Source organism: Cyprinodon tularosa, unplaced genomic scaffold (assembly GCF_016077235.1).
Source record: "Cyprinodon tularosa strain WSP-4 unplaced genomic scaffold, ASM1607723v1 ctg331, whole genome shotgun sequence".
In the NCBI taxonomy this organism is placed as follows: domain Eukaryota; kingdom Metazoa; phylum Chordata; class Actinopteri; order Cyprinodontiformes; family Cyprinodontidae; genus Cyprinodon; species Cyprinodon tularosa.
In genome coordinates, this window is record NW_024039043.1 from 870,304 (window position 1) to 887,270 (window position 16,967).

The 16,967-nt window shown below is 35.5% G+C and overlaps 1 protein-coding gene across 1 annotated transcript in view; it reads right to left on the reverse strand.

Moving 5' to 3' along the window:
• The window catches only part of ryr2b (ryanodine receptor 2b (cardiac)), a 113,395-nt gene that overhangs the window by 44,313 nt on the left and 52,115 nt on the right, over window positions 1-16,967 (reverse strand). The window contains exons 58-73 of the mRNA XM_038293906.1: window positions 15,686-15,761; window positions 15,478-15,598; window positions 15,192-15,307; window positions 12,240-12,316; window positions 9,114-9,235; window positions 8,908-8,957; window positions 8,613-8,673; window positions 7,116-7,354; window positions 6,773-6,854; window positions 1,817-1,947; window positions 1,420-1,740; window positions 1,110-1,347; window positions 729-816; window positions 528-614; window positions 242-403; window positions 37-99 (exon numbers count right to left, since the gene is read on the reverse strand). Coding sequence (XP_038149834.1) covers window positions 37-99; window positions 242-403; window positions 528-614; window positions 729-816; window positions 1,110-1,347; window positions 1,420-1,740; window positions 1,817-1,947; window positions 6,773-6,854; window positions 7,116-7,354; window positions 8,613-8,673; window positions 8,908-8,957; window positions 9,114-9,235; window positions 12,240-12,316; window positions 15,192-15,307; window positions 15,478-15,598; window positions 15,686-15,761 — 2,034 coding nt within the window. The remainder of the gene's footprint in view (window positions 1-36; window positions 100-241; window positions 404-527; window positions 615-728; window positions 817-1,109; window positions 1,348-1,419; window positions 1,741-1,816; window positions 1,948-6,772; window positions 6,855-7,115; window positions 7,355-8,612; window positions 8,674-8,907; window positions 8,958-9,113; window positions 9,236-12,239; window positions 12,317-15,191; window positions 15,308-15,477; window positions 15,599-15,685; window positions 15,762-16,967) is intronic.

Genomic DNA, 16,967 nt, shown 5'->3' on the forward strand with positions numbered 1-16,967 from the left:
AAAACCATCACAATTAGATGAACTGCCATTACCTACCTGACCATGAAACTGATTGAGATAACTCAAAATATGCTCCTGAATCTCATCTTCAGGCTTATTCTGTAAAATAAAAAAATACATTTATTAAAAATATAAAATATCCTTCTAGTTAGACATGCATAACTACAGCCTAAAGAATTACCAATGAACTAAGGACATTCTAAGGACAGGAGAGCATAATAACACCACATTTGAGACTGACCTGAGAGAAGCAGCTTTTAGCCAACATGATAAGGCTCTGGTCAAAAGGAAAACAAACTCTGAGTCCCACAGGAACAAGCCTCTTCATGGCAGCGACTATGAGAGATGTGTGTGCAGAATAGCGATCCTCCTTTCTCTTCATCCTTCTCTTTTTATGCTTAAACTAACAATCATGCCCAGAAAATTCAAAACTTTCACTTTTGCACTGAAATATACAACTAGTAATAGACTATTAGTATTTCACATAATTGCATGCATAAACAGAGGGTCTTATAATTGTAGCTGACCTCCATTCTGTTGTCGCTGGAAAACAAGAAAGCTAAGTTGTTGATTTGATTCTGGACCACATAACTCTGTTCTTCCCATTTGAAATGCTGTTATAGAAAAATCAAAGATGAGAACGATAAGCAATATTTATGAGGTACAGGATTCTCATGTAACATATCTGATATGGCAGAAGTCTAAAAAAAGCTGTGTGTCTTTCCTACATGAGATTTGGCCCAGAATACAAAGACCTCTGCCACCATGCTGAACAGCTGCTCAGCCTCAGGGATCGTCTCTTTCAGCCATCTGGCTCTAAAACGAGACCAACCAAAATGCATTAACATCACAGAAGTTATTCCTGTAAAGCTGAGCATAGCCTAAAACAATAATTTGTACTGTGGTTTAAGAAATTATGTCTTTTTATATATCAATCACAAACAATTAATCAATGGCTTTTTTAAACAAAAACTCTGCAATGGATTAGCAAACTAATTTGAAAAGGTTTTTGTGTTAGATGCATGATTATAACTACTATAAATGCTTAAGTCTTTCTTGACAAGATTAGTTTATACACACTTGAACTTTTTTTTATCTTAAACGCTTACCGATTAAAATCAACGAACTGGATGAGGAGAGGATAGAAGGCATACAGGTCCTGAACCAGAACTCTGTATTTCTCTTGTATCTGCAGCTCTGCTTCAGAACTGCTGCAGTCTTCCGCTTTCAGTTGCTCCTCTTCTAGTTGGACACACTCTGTCCTTTTTCTGAGCTTCTCCATCAAGGGCAGAAAGTGACTTTTTAACAGCTCGCTGTGGGCTTTGCAGATGATTGGCAGAGAAAAAACTAAAAGAAGAGACACCTGTCAACAGCAGGAACCAGTGTTTTGGGGACAGGTCTCATATGGTGTCAATATACCTGCAAGCTGTTTTATCCAGTCCCCCTGGCTAGCACCCACATGATTGTGGATAATGCGCAGAATGTAACCAATCAGGTCGCTCGCATGGTGAGGAACAACAGACGTGAAAACTGGGCTTTCGTGGTGGCCATCAGAGCCCCCCCGACACCAGTGTGAAACATAGCTGCACAGCATGGGCAAAATGACCTCTGCAACATGAATGTATTGCATCTGATGAGCTCCAGCTCCAGCACCTGCCAGCTCCTCCACTTTCCCCAGTGCAATTTCCAATGAAGGAAGAGGGTGACACATGTCCTCCACCTGATCTGGTAGTCCCTGATCTAAATGAGGAAGGAGTTTTTTTAATAGGGATGAAGATCAAGCACACATATATGAACAAGAATAATCATAGTTTACCTTTAATCTCTGTATGACTCATGGTATTATAGATAGAATGTGGATTGTTGTGGTTCAGAGTTGGCTCCAGGAAGCAGACAGGAAAAGCAGCAGTTAGAGCTGCTAGACATGCACCCGCTGCTAACCTCTGACTATATATAAAAGCACAGAAAGACAAAACATTTATTACAAAACCTGACTAAAGCATTTGTACCGATTTTAATTACGATCCTTTAGTCACATTACAAATACGAATCTCAATTTCCAACCAAACTGTGGAATGCTCTACCACTTTACCTGTGCTTGGGTAACTCCATTTATTATTTAAAAAAACAACAAAAAATATTCTTTTTTAATCAAATATTTTAGACAAATTTTATCAAGTGCTGCTTTGATTGTATTTATTTTGTCTATATGTATTTTGTATGGTGCTGCTTTGTATTTTATGCCTCATATTGTACAGAACTTTGTTACACTTGTCTGAGAAAGTTGCTATATAATAAAATCTTACTTAATTTATGAACTGCACTTTTTTGTACATTCTTTATAAAATTACTCAGCCTTTGTTAAATTTAAGAAGAGAACCTACGAATACCTATTTTATATTCTTGCAGCATGCCTGAACTGTACTTAGTGTTGTGTAGCTTAAGGCAACATAAAAACCTAACACATTGATATAATTTGATCTTAATCAGTTAAGCTCTAGTTGTATACATTTAGGGTTGTTTTTCTGCTGTAAAACAAACCCTCGCCCCAGGCTCGTCTTTTACAGCCTCCAGCAGTTTATGTTTTTTTTTTTTTTTTTTTTTCAGAACTGGCCGGTATTTAAGGTTGCAAACTATATAAAAGGTAAGTTACATCTATATACAATCTACATCCATTTTCCTATTAACCTTGAATGCTTTAACACAGCATGGTACCCCCAGCACCATGTTTTAGTATAATGATGACCTGTTTGAGTTAACTTTGTATTGACATACTGTCTGGATTATGTTATAGTGGAATCATGCCTTGATTGCTCAAACCTTGGGATATTGTTTAATAAAAGCGTCTCTACAATTGCTTTACCAGCCTTCTTTTGTCCACATTATGTTTATTCCCCCTTTTTTTTTTCTATTAACCCTAGGGGGATGTAAAAGTATACAGAATCACAGTTTGGTATATAATAAGCTTTTGAAGTCATGAGTTGGTATATTTTTGGTCCACTTCATATAAGATGAACTAAAAAGGAAAATTAAATATTTGGTCAGATGGAGACAAATGAGCATTTTTTTCTGAAAACAATTAGAATTTAAGATATTCTATATACTTAAACAGGTAGAAAGTGTATAAATTACTGGCAGAGTGTAGAGAATATACCATAAGGAGACCTATAGTAGCTAAATGGAGAGAGAGATTAAACAGGAAAATTAAGCCTTGGAAATTGACATTGTTAATGTTGGTAAAAAAAAAAAAAATGAAAAGGACTGTCCCCATATTTGAGAATAAAACATGTTTAAATCAATTTGGAGTTGCTTTGACCGTCAGAATACCTAGTGTAAGAGCTGTAACTGAATGCAGCACAGCAGCTATTTGAAAATTTCTCTCACATCAATGGGAATTGTTTTGACTTGCAATTTAAATGGAGTTAGGATTGAATGCTATAGGTATCCATATGATCTCTCCTCAGTATCTGTGATGTTTACTTTTGGCATGATGTTTTAGGAAAGTAATTATGAGGTGCCCCCAGGGACATAAATCAGAATTAACTTGCATATACACATATTAAATTACACTCTTCCATATAATATACTGAAAACCTCACACAAACACTAGTAAAAAGCTCTCACATAAACTAGTGAAAACATTTACATCTTATATAATCTACTTAAAAGCTCTCATACAAAGTAGTGAGAACTGTTCATATAAACTGGTGAAAAGCTTTACCTTTCATACACACTACTAGAAAGCTTTCATATACACTATTAAAAAGCTCTCATATACACTATTAGAACGCTCTCATATACAGTATTAGAATGCTCTCATACACTATTAGAACGCTCTTATATACACTATTAGAACGCTCTCATATACACTATTAGAAAGCTCTCATATACACTATTAGAACGCTCTCATATACACTATTAGAAAGCTCTCATAAACACTATTAGAACGCTCTCATATACACTATTAGAACGCTCTCATATACACTATTAGAACGCTCTCATATACACTATTAGAAAGCTCTCATATACACTACTAGAACGCTCTCATAAACACTATTAGAACGCTCTCATATACACTATTAGAAAGCTCTCATATACACTATTAGAACGCTCTCATAAACACTATTAGAACGCTCTCATAAACACTATTAGAACACTCTCATATACACTATTAGAACGCTCTCATAAACACTATTAGAACGCTAAAATATATGGTCCCCCTCCTTTAATTTAGGCAAACATTGCTCAAATATCACCGAATCCAGATGGTTTGTTGTTGATGAAGAGAGGAATAAACACAGTTTAAGATTTGCAGCTAAATTAATTTGTTTCCATATTATGGAACTGCTATCAGGCACTTCCCATCATCTTATATCAGTAATAAAAAATTATAAATACAAATTTGGTATTCGGTGACTTGACTTTTATTTCTGTCAGGCTGAAGTGAAAAAACTTGGAAAGAGACTGATTCTCTTGGCGTTTAAAATAACAACACAAAACAGCATAAGAAAACCGCATTTATTTTTTTTTTTTTACAATTTTGTAAACAACAGCGGCTGATTAAACTAAATGTCTCAACCTTGTATAATTTTACGACTTTTTATTTAACCAAGAAATGATCCGAAAGGCCTGGGAAATGATCAGATCCGCTTATGTGGCTGCAATGCGCGGCGCGCTCCCGACACAGGTGGAACAGATTTTCACATGGGAACAGAATTTCGCACAACACCGGAAAAGGATCTCTGTTGAAGCAAAAACATAAAAAATAAAGTCGAGTAATGCCCATGCTTCTGTGAGTTGTTTAGCGGATAGCTGAGCATGAATCAATAATTTTATTTGATACAATTTCGGCCGGAGATAGCACAAAATGTACGGAGCTAGCCAGAATGACCTCCGTTTAAAACAACTTCCTGTGTAATGACGGTCCTTCCTGTTTCACTGAAACACCTTCCGTTTCAACTGAAACACCTTCCGTTTCAACTGAAATCCGCTAATAGCTTTTCAGTAGTGTGTATGAGAGCTTTCTAGTAGTGTATATGAGAGCTTTCTAGTAGCGTGTATGAGAGCTTTCTAGTAGCGTGTATGAGAGCTTTCTAATAGTGTATATGAGAGCTTTCTAATAGTGTATATGAGAGCGTTCTAATAGTGTTTATGAGAGCGTTCTAATACTGTATATGAGAGCGTTCTAATAGTGTATATGAGAGCATTCTAATAGTGTTTATGAGAGCTTTCTAATAGTGTATATGAGAGCGTTCTAATAGTGTATATGAGAGCTTTCTAATAGTGTATATGAGAGCGTTCTAATAGTGTTTATGAGAGCATTCTAATACTGTATATGAGAGCGTTCTAATAGTGTATATGAGAGCATTCTAATAGTGTTTATGAGAGCTTTCTAATAGTGTATATGAGAGCGTTCTAATAGTGTTTATGAGAGCGTTCTAATAGTGTATATGAGAGCGTTCTAATAGTGTATATGAGAGCATTCTAATAGTGTTTATGAGAGCTTTCTAATAGTGTATATGAGAGCGTTCTAATAGTGTATATGAGAGCATTCTAATAGTGTTTATGAGAGCTTTCTAATAGTGTATATGAGAGCGTTCTAACAGTGTTTATGAGAGCGTTCTAATAGTGTTTATGAGAGCGTTCTAATAGTGTATATGAGAGCGTTCTAATAGTGTTTATGAGAGCTTTCTAATAGTGTATATGAGAGCGTTCTAATAGTGTATATGAGAGCATTCTAAAAGTGTATATGAGAGCTTTCTAGTAGCGTGTATGAGAGCTTTCTAATAGTGTATATGAGAGCGTTCTAATAGTGTTTATGAGAGCGTTCTAATAGTGTTTATGAGAGCGTTCTAATAGTGTTTATGAGAGCTTTCTAATAGTGTATATGAGAGCGTTCTAATACTGTATATGAGAGCGTTCTAATAGTGTATATGAGAGCGTTCTAATAGTGTATATGAGAGCTTTCTAATAGTGTATATGAGAGCGTTCTAATAGTGTATATGAGAGCTTTTTAATAGTGTATATGAAAGCTTTCTAGTAGTGTGTATGAAAGGTAAAGCTTTTCACCAGTTTATATGAACAGTTCTCACTACTTTGTATGAGAGCTTTTAAGTAGATTATATAAGAGGTAAATGTTTTCACTAGTTTATGTGAGAGCTTTTTACTAGTGTTTGTGTGAGGTTTTCAGTATATTATATGGAAGAGTGTAATTTAATATGTGTATATGCAAGTTAATTCTGATTTATGTCCCTGGGGGCACCTCATAAGTAATCCAGTAAATTGCAGAGAATTATTTAGCTTGCAGCTGTTAAAAGATATAGACTCTGACAAACTTTTGGTTTGGTCTACCTCTCTCCACTACTACATTAAAACCCTAAATGGCAGAGTTTGATGATAGCTTGAAACTTTAGGCATATATTTTGAAATGAGTGTTGTTACTAATTGTATAATGCAGCGACTTTTAAGGGCAACTGATTGCATGCAGAAAGATTTTAGAGATATCAGAATAAGAGGTACAAAATACATATGAATGCCAAACTTTTCTAATTATTTCCCGCCAAAAATTGTGAAACTTTTAAACCTCTTTTACTTGTGGTTACACAATACTTTGTGTTGGTGAATAACAAAATAACCTGAAAAATACCTTGAAGTTTGTGATTAGAATGTAGTGAAATGATCATATCTAAGACTTAACATTTTTGAAAAGCTCCTCGTATGAAAAAAATATAACAATGGAAAAAACATGAAATGTAAACAAGATGAACAGTACCCCTCCATGTAGATGCTGTTACTGGTCCCCAGAGAGTAAAGACTGTTTAAAATCTTATAACATGACACCTGGATACCACCAACTGCAAAGACAAACATTAATGTTTAAAACTCAGAAACCTCTTTTGAGAAGCTGCAAGAAAAACTAAGGTGATGCAATTAATGATTTTTTTTTTACATTTTAAATGTTACAAAAAAAGGAAAATATGTTCCTACAACTCCCTGCACATAACAAAAACTTACATTAGTACTACTAATAACTGCTTTTAATAAACAAGTAGAGAAAGTCTGTGTTTTTGACTAGAAATGATAATTACTGTACTGAAAAGAATATTTTTCATTACCTAGAACATCCACTCCATGGTTTTGATTGCCGATATGATGGAAGAGTGATGTAAGTGTTGGGATCAAAATGGAGGTAGTGTAGTTAAGGACACTGACAACAGCTCTTGACAACTGACCCCTGCTCTGAGGCAAGGTCTCTGATATTTTTTCCACAGTCATTTCCAAATCTGCTGCTGCTGCTTCAAAAAATGAATGCAGAGAACTCTGTATGGACTCTGAAGCTGATGCCATCAATATTCTAGATGCAGAGAAAGGAGAAAAGTATATCAAAGGAAAGCTAAGTGTCATATCTAATATTTAATCTTAATGCACTCTAAACAAAAATGGTCCGGCACATTTAAATCGAATATCTTATGTAAGACAGCTGTATTTCAGAAATTCATTAAAAACTATGAAATCACCCAGTATATGGATGCATTTCAGTCATAAACATACTTTAGGTCTTTAAATTCTATATCTGTGGCTTGCAGCTTATTAAAATCCAAAATTCAGTTGGTCAAACAATTTAAATACTTATTTAATTACAGATTTGTTGTGCTATGACCCTATTATGGACTGCACACTCACAATTGTTTAGCACATATTCACAGAGACATTTAGTAAGGAGGTTAAGCCTCATGATATCACAAGTAAGGCAGCTGGCTGTTTGTGGGTTGTAACCAAACATGGTAATGGAAAGTTAGGTGGAGGAAAAAAGAGTGAAAAAAAAAATGCATGACACCCAGTATAATGAAAGCTTTATGTGTAACTTTTAAAGCCAAGCGGCTCCCTTAAAGGGGAACGCCGTTTTTTTTTTTAAATTGGGCCCTTGATTTTACGTTATTACATCAAGTTCTACTCACCCATATGAGTTTTGTTTCATTTGGAGCTGTTCTGAAGATATTCCGTTAGGTTAAATCCAAGTAACATCTTCCTATGGGCAAGGAGTTGAAGGCACAGACTAAACTGTTCATAATTTATTCTTTATGGTACGCCAGCATTCATAACAGGTAGGCGAATCACTGTCTCCCAGACATCCACGGTTATATTTTTTATATAATGCAATGACAGATGGAATAGGTTGGAGCCCCTGATTATTTTGTCATATTTTCATAAAAGTTCTGCTTTAAAATACGCTGCTATATAATACACATCTATATAATAAAGAAGTTCCACCAATTAGAGAGATACACCTCAATATTTTGAAAATGACAGATGACTAACATTTTAAGCTGAGATCCCTCATGCTTGTTAAGTGAAATACTTATAGAGCTGTAAAGAAATTAATCAGCCTTTATGGCAACAACCTGTGATGAACAAATGTTCCAATGAAATGATTTAAAATTGTTGACTGCAGGCAATAAAAGTGATATCTACCACAACCAGATAACATCAGTGTATTTCTGGCTCAATTACACCATACATCTTAGCCTCAGACATGGTAGTGCAATACTGATAAAACTGAAGGCAGAACAGGATAAATTTAAGGCAATGTGACATTAGTGCCATCTAGCTACCTTGCATCAAGAGCCTGAGCCAGGATGCTTAGACAGCTTGTGATGGCAGAAGCTTCATCTCCTGGTAAGACATAAAGCACTGCTGGTTTCAAATCATGTCAAAATAAGGCACTTTATGAATGCAAATTCAGTGACAAAAACACATGAAGATATATAAACTAAAGAGCCCCATACAAAAGTCAGTGCCTTCTTCTTGACAGCCTGTCAAGAAGAAGGCATTAGAATACAAGAGTATATCAAGCACAGAGAAAACATAGTGAGGCAAATAATTGTTTCAACAAGTGTTGTTTCTTACCAATTAGGGAGAGTCTGTGTCGTACCAAAGCAGAAAGCTTACAGAAGAGACTGGATTTAAGAAAAAACAATTAAGTGAAAGAGTGACAAGCTACAAGATAACAGCATATGTACACTACTGTATAATAATGCCCTATAAAACTGGAAGAAATTATATTAAATATGAATTTCTTTTCCCCATGGTTTTTAGATACAAGTTATGCATACCACAAAAGCATCTCTTTTTCCTTTTTCGAGGCATGACTTCTGTTATCGTTTGAGTTCAGAGAAGTGGACAAGAAATATAGGTGATGGTTTTTTACGTACTGCTCCAATAGAGGAAGAACAACCTGAGAACATAAAGAATAACCACAAATGCTCTCATTTTTTACAAAAAACATTATAAAAAAATCAATAGTTTTGATTAATTGCCCAGCTATTTTAACAAACACATTATAATAAAATGACAGATCAACAATTTTAGTGATTGTTAAACAAAAACTGGTTGCATAAGCTTTAGTGTATTGTAGATTTTTTTGTAAACTGTAAAGAGTCAGATATACTTACAGGCTTAGAGCAAGCAGAGACACCACAGCTGTTGTTTAATCATAATTATGTTGTTAGTCATAATTCTGTCTGGATCATTTACAGAATTGGTTGAGCTAGAAAGAAATACAAATTTGCCAAATTGTGTTGGGAATGACATCAAGGCCATCCAGAACTCTACTATTGGACTGTATGAAACGTGGTTTGATGTCATTTTGACATAATTGCTGTGTTGGAAGATCAGAATGTGTCCAATACACAGCAATCTAGCTACCGTTTGGTTACAGTATGTCAAAACACAATTTGTGTCATTAAAGGGCTAAATAGCATAATGTTTGTCTTATTGTTAAACTTATTCATGGGAATAGACAGAAACATCTGGTGAAATCTTTGTTTGACCGCATGCTCTGAGCCTTTGATAATTTCTAGATTTGCAGATTTACTGTAGATAAGTAGATCAGCAAGGAAATCCAAAAGACATGTAACAGAAGATAGCGATGAGAAAATTAAACGCAAAAACATCACAATCCCTTATGTTGCTGGAGTGTCTGAAAAGCTCGAGAGGATTTTCTACAAGCACAAAATCCCACATTTCAAGCCAAATCAAACCCTTAAACGGAGGCTAGCGCATCCTAAAGATAAAACTCTGTAATACCTCTTTAACAATAGTTAAATGCTATGAAATCTACTTTTATTGATATCTACAAATCCTGATAGTGAGAGTGATGAGAAATCCAGTCAGAATTATACCTTGTTAAACTTTTGTTAAACGTTCTAGAAGTGTGTCAGCCCCAACATTTTGCTTCAAAATATCTCTGGAATCCAAAAGTAACCTTGACAAAGTATTGAGATCATCTACTGTGCAGTACAGGGGTATAGACGTGACCCTGTGTGGGGCTAAGAAGATCCAGAACAAATATAACATATGACCATTTTGACAGCTTCCTGTTTCATAAACAAACAAATACTCATCCTTTCATCCTCAATCTTAGGTACTCTTTGTGCCTGTCCCACACATTTCTTTTACTTCGGTTCTTCTGTATGTTTCTATGTGTTATGTTTTGTTTTATGGCTTTGTTGTAAAGCACTTTGGGTACCATTTGGCTATTGTAAAGGGCTATACAAATAAACTTGATTGAACTTGATTGACTCCGGTTCTTCAGTCACGTATGATGATGTGTTGTTTTTTGTTTTTGTTTTTTTACTATGGACGTTTTTCACATTATACTTTTGTTTTTGGTGATTATTTTAGTTGAAGGCTCAGCGGTACCTTATTCTAATGCTCCTTTGCTACAGGGTAGAAGGCAGGATGGCATGTTTATCTGTATTACAGAGATACCTTCTCCACCACAAACCAGAACCCAGTGAATGAAGGTTAGTAAAGAGAAATACGTCATGCTGACATTGCACACATGTGCAATGGAGATTATTTTACTCCAAACAACTGAACAGGTGTTTATTTTGAAGTTAATGGGAATGCCAATCGGAAAAAAACACCTCTCTCAATTGAAAGGAAATTTATTTCCCAAAAGACCGAATCGGATTAGAATCTTCAGTCTGACATGTTTATTGGAAACATTGTGATCTGATGAGGGCTTTAATCTGATTACTGGTGCCCATGTAAACATAGCTAAAGAAGGGTAGACTTCTGACCTTCCTTTTAGAAAAATTGGCTTTGTTGGTCACATATTTATTTTTTTGACATGTGAAAGAATGTATACATTTTTATCTGTTCAATATTCTCACTATATTGGGAAAAAAAACTAGTGAAATGTGAAGATGCTCATTTTTTATTCTAGCTGCATACTACTTCAACATATTGAGCATTATAGTTGCCCAATAATTGTCTACAGAGAGATATTTTCCAAGGAAATTCAAAACCTTACTTACTAACTTCCTAAGTATTCAGATATATTCATATCTGAGTTTTATAAACATCTATGTTTAAACATAAAATCTGCCTTATAATTGGCTACACAGTGTATTAATGTATTGTTCTGATTTGAAAAAAAACCTACATTGTCTTGTTAAGAGAAACAAACCTAATGCCATATTTACCAACCTTAAGCTATATTTGGAGCATTTGCAAACACTAACCAACTGCAATCAAACTCACTGATTATTACAGGAATTTCAGGAAATTATGAGCTAGGTAATACAGTATGTGTAGCTTGTTTATTATTATAACCCAATATGATTAAACACTTTAAAACCTGCAAGCAAGGACAGACAGTTGATTAAATAATGATCTATTTAATACATGTAAATTTATCAAGTAGCTCCTAATTTACTGCTTTATAGGTATTCCCTGCATGTGTGAGTGCTGAAAACTTCTCAACAGACAGACGGATATAATTAGACCTACATGCCAGCCTGCTTGCATGCGTGTAAGAGGAAGGTTCGGAGTAAGAATGAGAAGCATCACTATTCACAATCTTGCCTTACTGGGTCTGACTCAGGGGTCCCAACAATGAAAAATAAACCCATTTCCCTGCTGCCTCCTTGGAGGCAGAGCAGCGTGGGAGGCTTTAATCTATGTCCTGATGGCAATCGAAACGCCCACATGGATTTCCAAAATGGCTAAACAAATTACACAGCCACAAAGGGTTTGGCTTACTGGGGTTGCCCATGGCAACCATCTAACAAAACTAATTAGATGTCATAAGTGAAATTAGAAAAAAAAAGGCTAATAGGGACAAATAAAAGGCTGTTGGAAAAATTTAATTGAGAATGGACTAATTCACTACCAGAGGTTCTTATAGCATTGATAAAAATCAGCAGTGTTTGTGCAATTGAAATAGGGCAAACCTTTTGAAAAAAGATTATCGGCTGCTGATCCTGAGCCCTTTCCCCCTTAGACATCTGTCCTCTGGCTTGAATCACCTCTGCAAATAAACACAGCAGGATTAATTAATCTGAAAAATCCAACCAAAACATTCCTATTCCAGAAAAAAGGAGGACAAGTAAACAATACAAAGCAGACCTTTTTGAGTCACCTCCCATTTCCTTATACTTTAATATGATTTCCAAGAAGACAGACTTTTTCTTAATAATTTCAAATCACCTTAATGAATATCTGGAAGTATTATAAATCATAATTAAGGAAAAGTACTTTTTGTATAACCTCTGACTAAAAGAAGCAGATTGAATACAACTGAATGTGATCATCGCTGTCCTTCCCCAATCATATGTATGCAACACTATGTTTAAGGCAGGAATATAAGGCCATGCTGTCAATATAAGCACTGTGCATTTCGGCATTACATTCAGAGATCATATCAAGACTGCTAAACTCACACATTTGATCCAATGGACTAAAATAAATAAAGAAAACTAAATTTTTTTCTGAAATTTTTTTTTCAAATTTAAGTATTGACGTATAACCCACAAATATCTTACCGAAATATATACTAATATAGCAGACTGTCAGCTGATGAGTCAGGTGCTTAAAGCTACTGTAGTTATTACAAGATTAGTACCACACCAGATAGCATTTTCCATGCTGATTTTTCTGTACAAAAGTAACAAGATGTTTTTTAGGCAATTTTTGTTGTTTGGCTATTCTAAAGATTTTCTAATGCCAAATATAATGTAGTGTTCATTTATTGTATAATTTTGAATGGAAGAATGAAGAAAAGTCAATGCGTATATTAAGATATAATAATTTGTCCAACTGCCCCCGACTTACTAGAAAGTCTAACAGATTTAGTTATGCTCATTAACCTTTTCCATTGGGAAGAGTTTTTCAAAATTCCAAAACTTCTGAGAAAATCTCTGGAAAGTTTTCTGAAATTTTCTTCCAAATTACAACTTCATAGTTTGGCAAAGGAGATACATTTAAAACACAGTTATCAAAGCCATCTTTTTAAAGAAGGAAGGTGCCCCACAATTTATGTTTTTATATTGCATTGCTTATCCCACTTGTATGTAATACTACGTTTACACCGGACGCAGCAAGAGCAGCAAAATCGCGTCTGCTGCTTAATTTTTGCTGCTTGTACCAGTTAGTTCTGACGTGCGGCTGAAGCAGCTTTGCTGCTCTAGCTGCGCGGTGCAAAAGTGTGTCTGACGCGCGTTGGGCGGAGCTTCACTATCCTTTCTCTTCCTTTCAGCTATATTTGCTGTGATCAGTGGGAATAAAGTCGTTTTAATATGTTTTTAAGTGAGAAAATACACCTGAAAACTTCATCAGTGCAGTCAGTTAATCCAGATTACAATCCTGCCTTCCAATGTTATTTCTGTTGCAGCCGCTCAGACCCCCCACATACCAGCGGTGCGCCGACAGTAAGAATCCCTTCAACAGCAGCCTCTGGCCGGGTCGCCTCCTCGCGATTCACCGCGGCGGCTTGTAGGTGTTTTTCATCTAAATAATCCAAACTGCAAGCAGCAGGATAAAAAAAGCTAACATATTCTGCGGGCAGATTTCTGCATTTTAAGTTAATTTATGCGTCAATAAACTGTTTCAGAGGGGTGATCATAGCGCTCTGTATCATCAGTGCTTTGTCTCTCTCCCTGCCAACTCCCAGATCAGCTTCTCTGATTGGTTGATGCGGCGCGTCGAGCAGCAAAAGAAAAATTTTTCCATCTCGAGCAGCGGCGCGTTTGCGGCGCGCCACGCGCGTCAGATGCTGAAACGCGCCTGACGCGTTGCTTCAGCTGCTCAGATGCGCTGCGCCTGCTGCTCAAAACGCGCCGCGGGACCTTTTGCTGCACCTTGACGCACGTCAACCATTGACTTTGCATGTAAACTCGCTGCTTCTGTCGCGCCTGCTGCGTCCGGTGTGAACGCAGCATAACAATTAAAGGACTACTAAACAACTTTAAGTTTTGGTCAATTTTTACTCCCCCCAGTGGACAACATTTCCCACAAGGACCAGTGTGGAAAAGACAATATAGTGGCAAAATCCAGATCTCCCGGTTCCCTGCAGTTGGATTGAACTAGATTTATTTTTCCAATGGCTGTGTGAAAGATAAATAGCATATAAATAATTAATCGGATTAATCGAGATTATTCTATCATTGAAATAATCGTCAACTAATTTAGTAATCAATTAATGGCTAACTGGAGCATAGAGACCCTAAAACATGCCTTAAGCTGACTGAGTAACTGGGGGTTGAAAAGATACTTAGTGTTGTTTTAAACTAGAGGGTTTTTAAAATCCCAAGATAGAGTGTCAGTCCATTATGTCTCAAGGCCATTGCACTTAGACAGCATTTGTCATGACTTTCTCTTCACTGGAACAATGTAATAAAATCTTCAGCTTGTGAGCTACTACGCCATTCATTTTTTTCTCTTTTGTATTGTTTACTGGTGCCCAAATGTAATGTTTCCTACTTAACTCTATCAACCTTTTGCTGTGTACTCTGACTTAATTTTCATTAATTCAGATCTAAATATATTTCTTATCTTTAGGAAGTGAATATAGTCACAAACCAAATACAGCAAAATATTAAAATGAGTTAAAATGATTAAAATTGGTCCTTGAGAGATAATAAAGATTGGATCCACAGAAGAAAACCTTAAAAACAAGAGCTACTTGAACATTAAACAGTAATGTGAGTATTGTTGAAGGAAACATGATCTGATCTGCATACAACAAATGTAGCCTAAGTGATTTAGGGTTCACCTACAATATGTAGTGATTTGAATTGCCCACAAATGTGTGGTATCAAAAAGAATATCCACAAATTACTTGTAGTTTGTTGATGAGTTGTGATTGTTTTGTAAGGTCTTGAAATTTATATGTAAAAATGTGTTACCAAACTTTAGCATGTTCTCTTGAGCCTCCTCAGTGTAATACAGCATCCTTTGGATGAAAATGTGTCCAAAGCAATTTGCAGTTGGAGGGAAGTCCATTTCCATGGCTTTTCGATCCCTATAAGGAATGTGCCAAACATCATTATCCCAAATTTTTCTTATTATTATTTTTTTTATTGGAGTTTTTCAGTAGAAGAAAGAGAAAAGACGTGTGAATTATTAAAGTTAGTAGATTCAAGTTATCCAGGTCATATTTTCCCAGTCATAATCAACCTGGCTGGTACCTACCTCCACACAGTGTAGCCATGGAGCAAAAGGAACTTCAGTATTTCCTGAGCTTTTTGCCTGAACTTGGTCTTCTCCTTGGCAGTCAGAGCATCATATGGCACCAGCATGGAATTACCTCCCGCTGCGAGGGCAAATGTAGTGAAAACATTACAATATTGTAGGCCAGGAGTAAAAGAGATGTAGATGATTTACACCAATGGTACAGTACCTTTCCTTTCAAGTTCCATCTTTTTAGTCTTAGCCCAGGCATTATGGTAGTTTTCAGCCAACTGTTCAGCCATAGCCTAAAGACAACAAGATTATTGTTGTTTAACAGACAACCCTTTTTCCTGCAAAACAAATCAACCCTCCTGGACTTTTTCCAATGTTGTCCAATTATAACTTAAAGTTTAAATGTATTTAAAGTTTAAGTTATAATGCTCGTGATGTTGTTTGTTGACTAACTGACTAACCTGTAAGGTCTTCACAAAACAGATTTGTTTATACTGAAATCTAATCAATTACATTATGGACTTTAAATACCCATTAAGTAACATCTGAAAACATCGTTACCCTTTTTTTTTTTTTTTTGTGGCAGGGTAGTGACTAAATAACTATAGGTACATCACATTTAGATTTCTTGTGTTGTTTTTATAAGCCAAAAATGGTGGTATATATATATATATATATATATATATATATATATAAAATTATAAATATATATTTTTCTCAATAAGTGTTTTTCTAGAGGTAATAATCCATGCAATCCACACATACAAGAAAATCAAACCACTGATGTTCAGAAATTTAATCATGTATGATAATGTAAAATGGCACAGGGAAAAGTACTGATCACGTGTAGAAAATAAGGTGCAAAATCGCATGGAACGCAAAGACACCAGCTGAAATCCTTCAGTAATTAGAGACCAATCCTGCCCCTTGTCAGCTCAAATCAGCTGGTTTAGTCCAAAATGATGGCCTAAAAAAAGTGTCTCTATCGCATAAGAAACATCTAATGATAGGTAAAAGTAAAGAGCTTTTTCGAGACCTTCGCAACCTTAATGATGGCATTAGTTGCAGAAGGATTTCAAAACTTCTGAAAAGAGCAGTTGCAGAAATCCATAGCTCATGTCTGTTGAAAGGGTAACTGGGTGATTCTCTGAATTCGGTGCACTTTTGATCTTGTGATTACTGAAAAAAATGCAACACAAAATTCTGCTTTTGATCATGGTGTCTGATTTAGGACTATTTTAACTTCTGAGAAAATATGTTTTCCCACCTTAGGCATATAATCTCAAAGATTATTCTCAATTTTTTTGTCACATATGTTGTTTTAAATTCAACCCTGTAACGGGACAATTGAATTTCTGTGTTGGTACAATCCCAAAACATATTCAAACCAATTCTTCCAGTGCCTTAGTAATCACTTGTCCCTTATATAAAATAACTAATTATAAGTAGATTTTTTTTTATTGTAAATAATCATTTGTGACTGTCAGGTATGATATGGC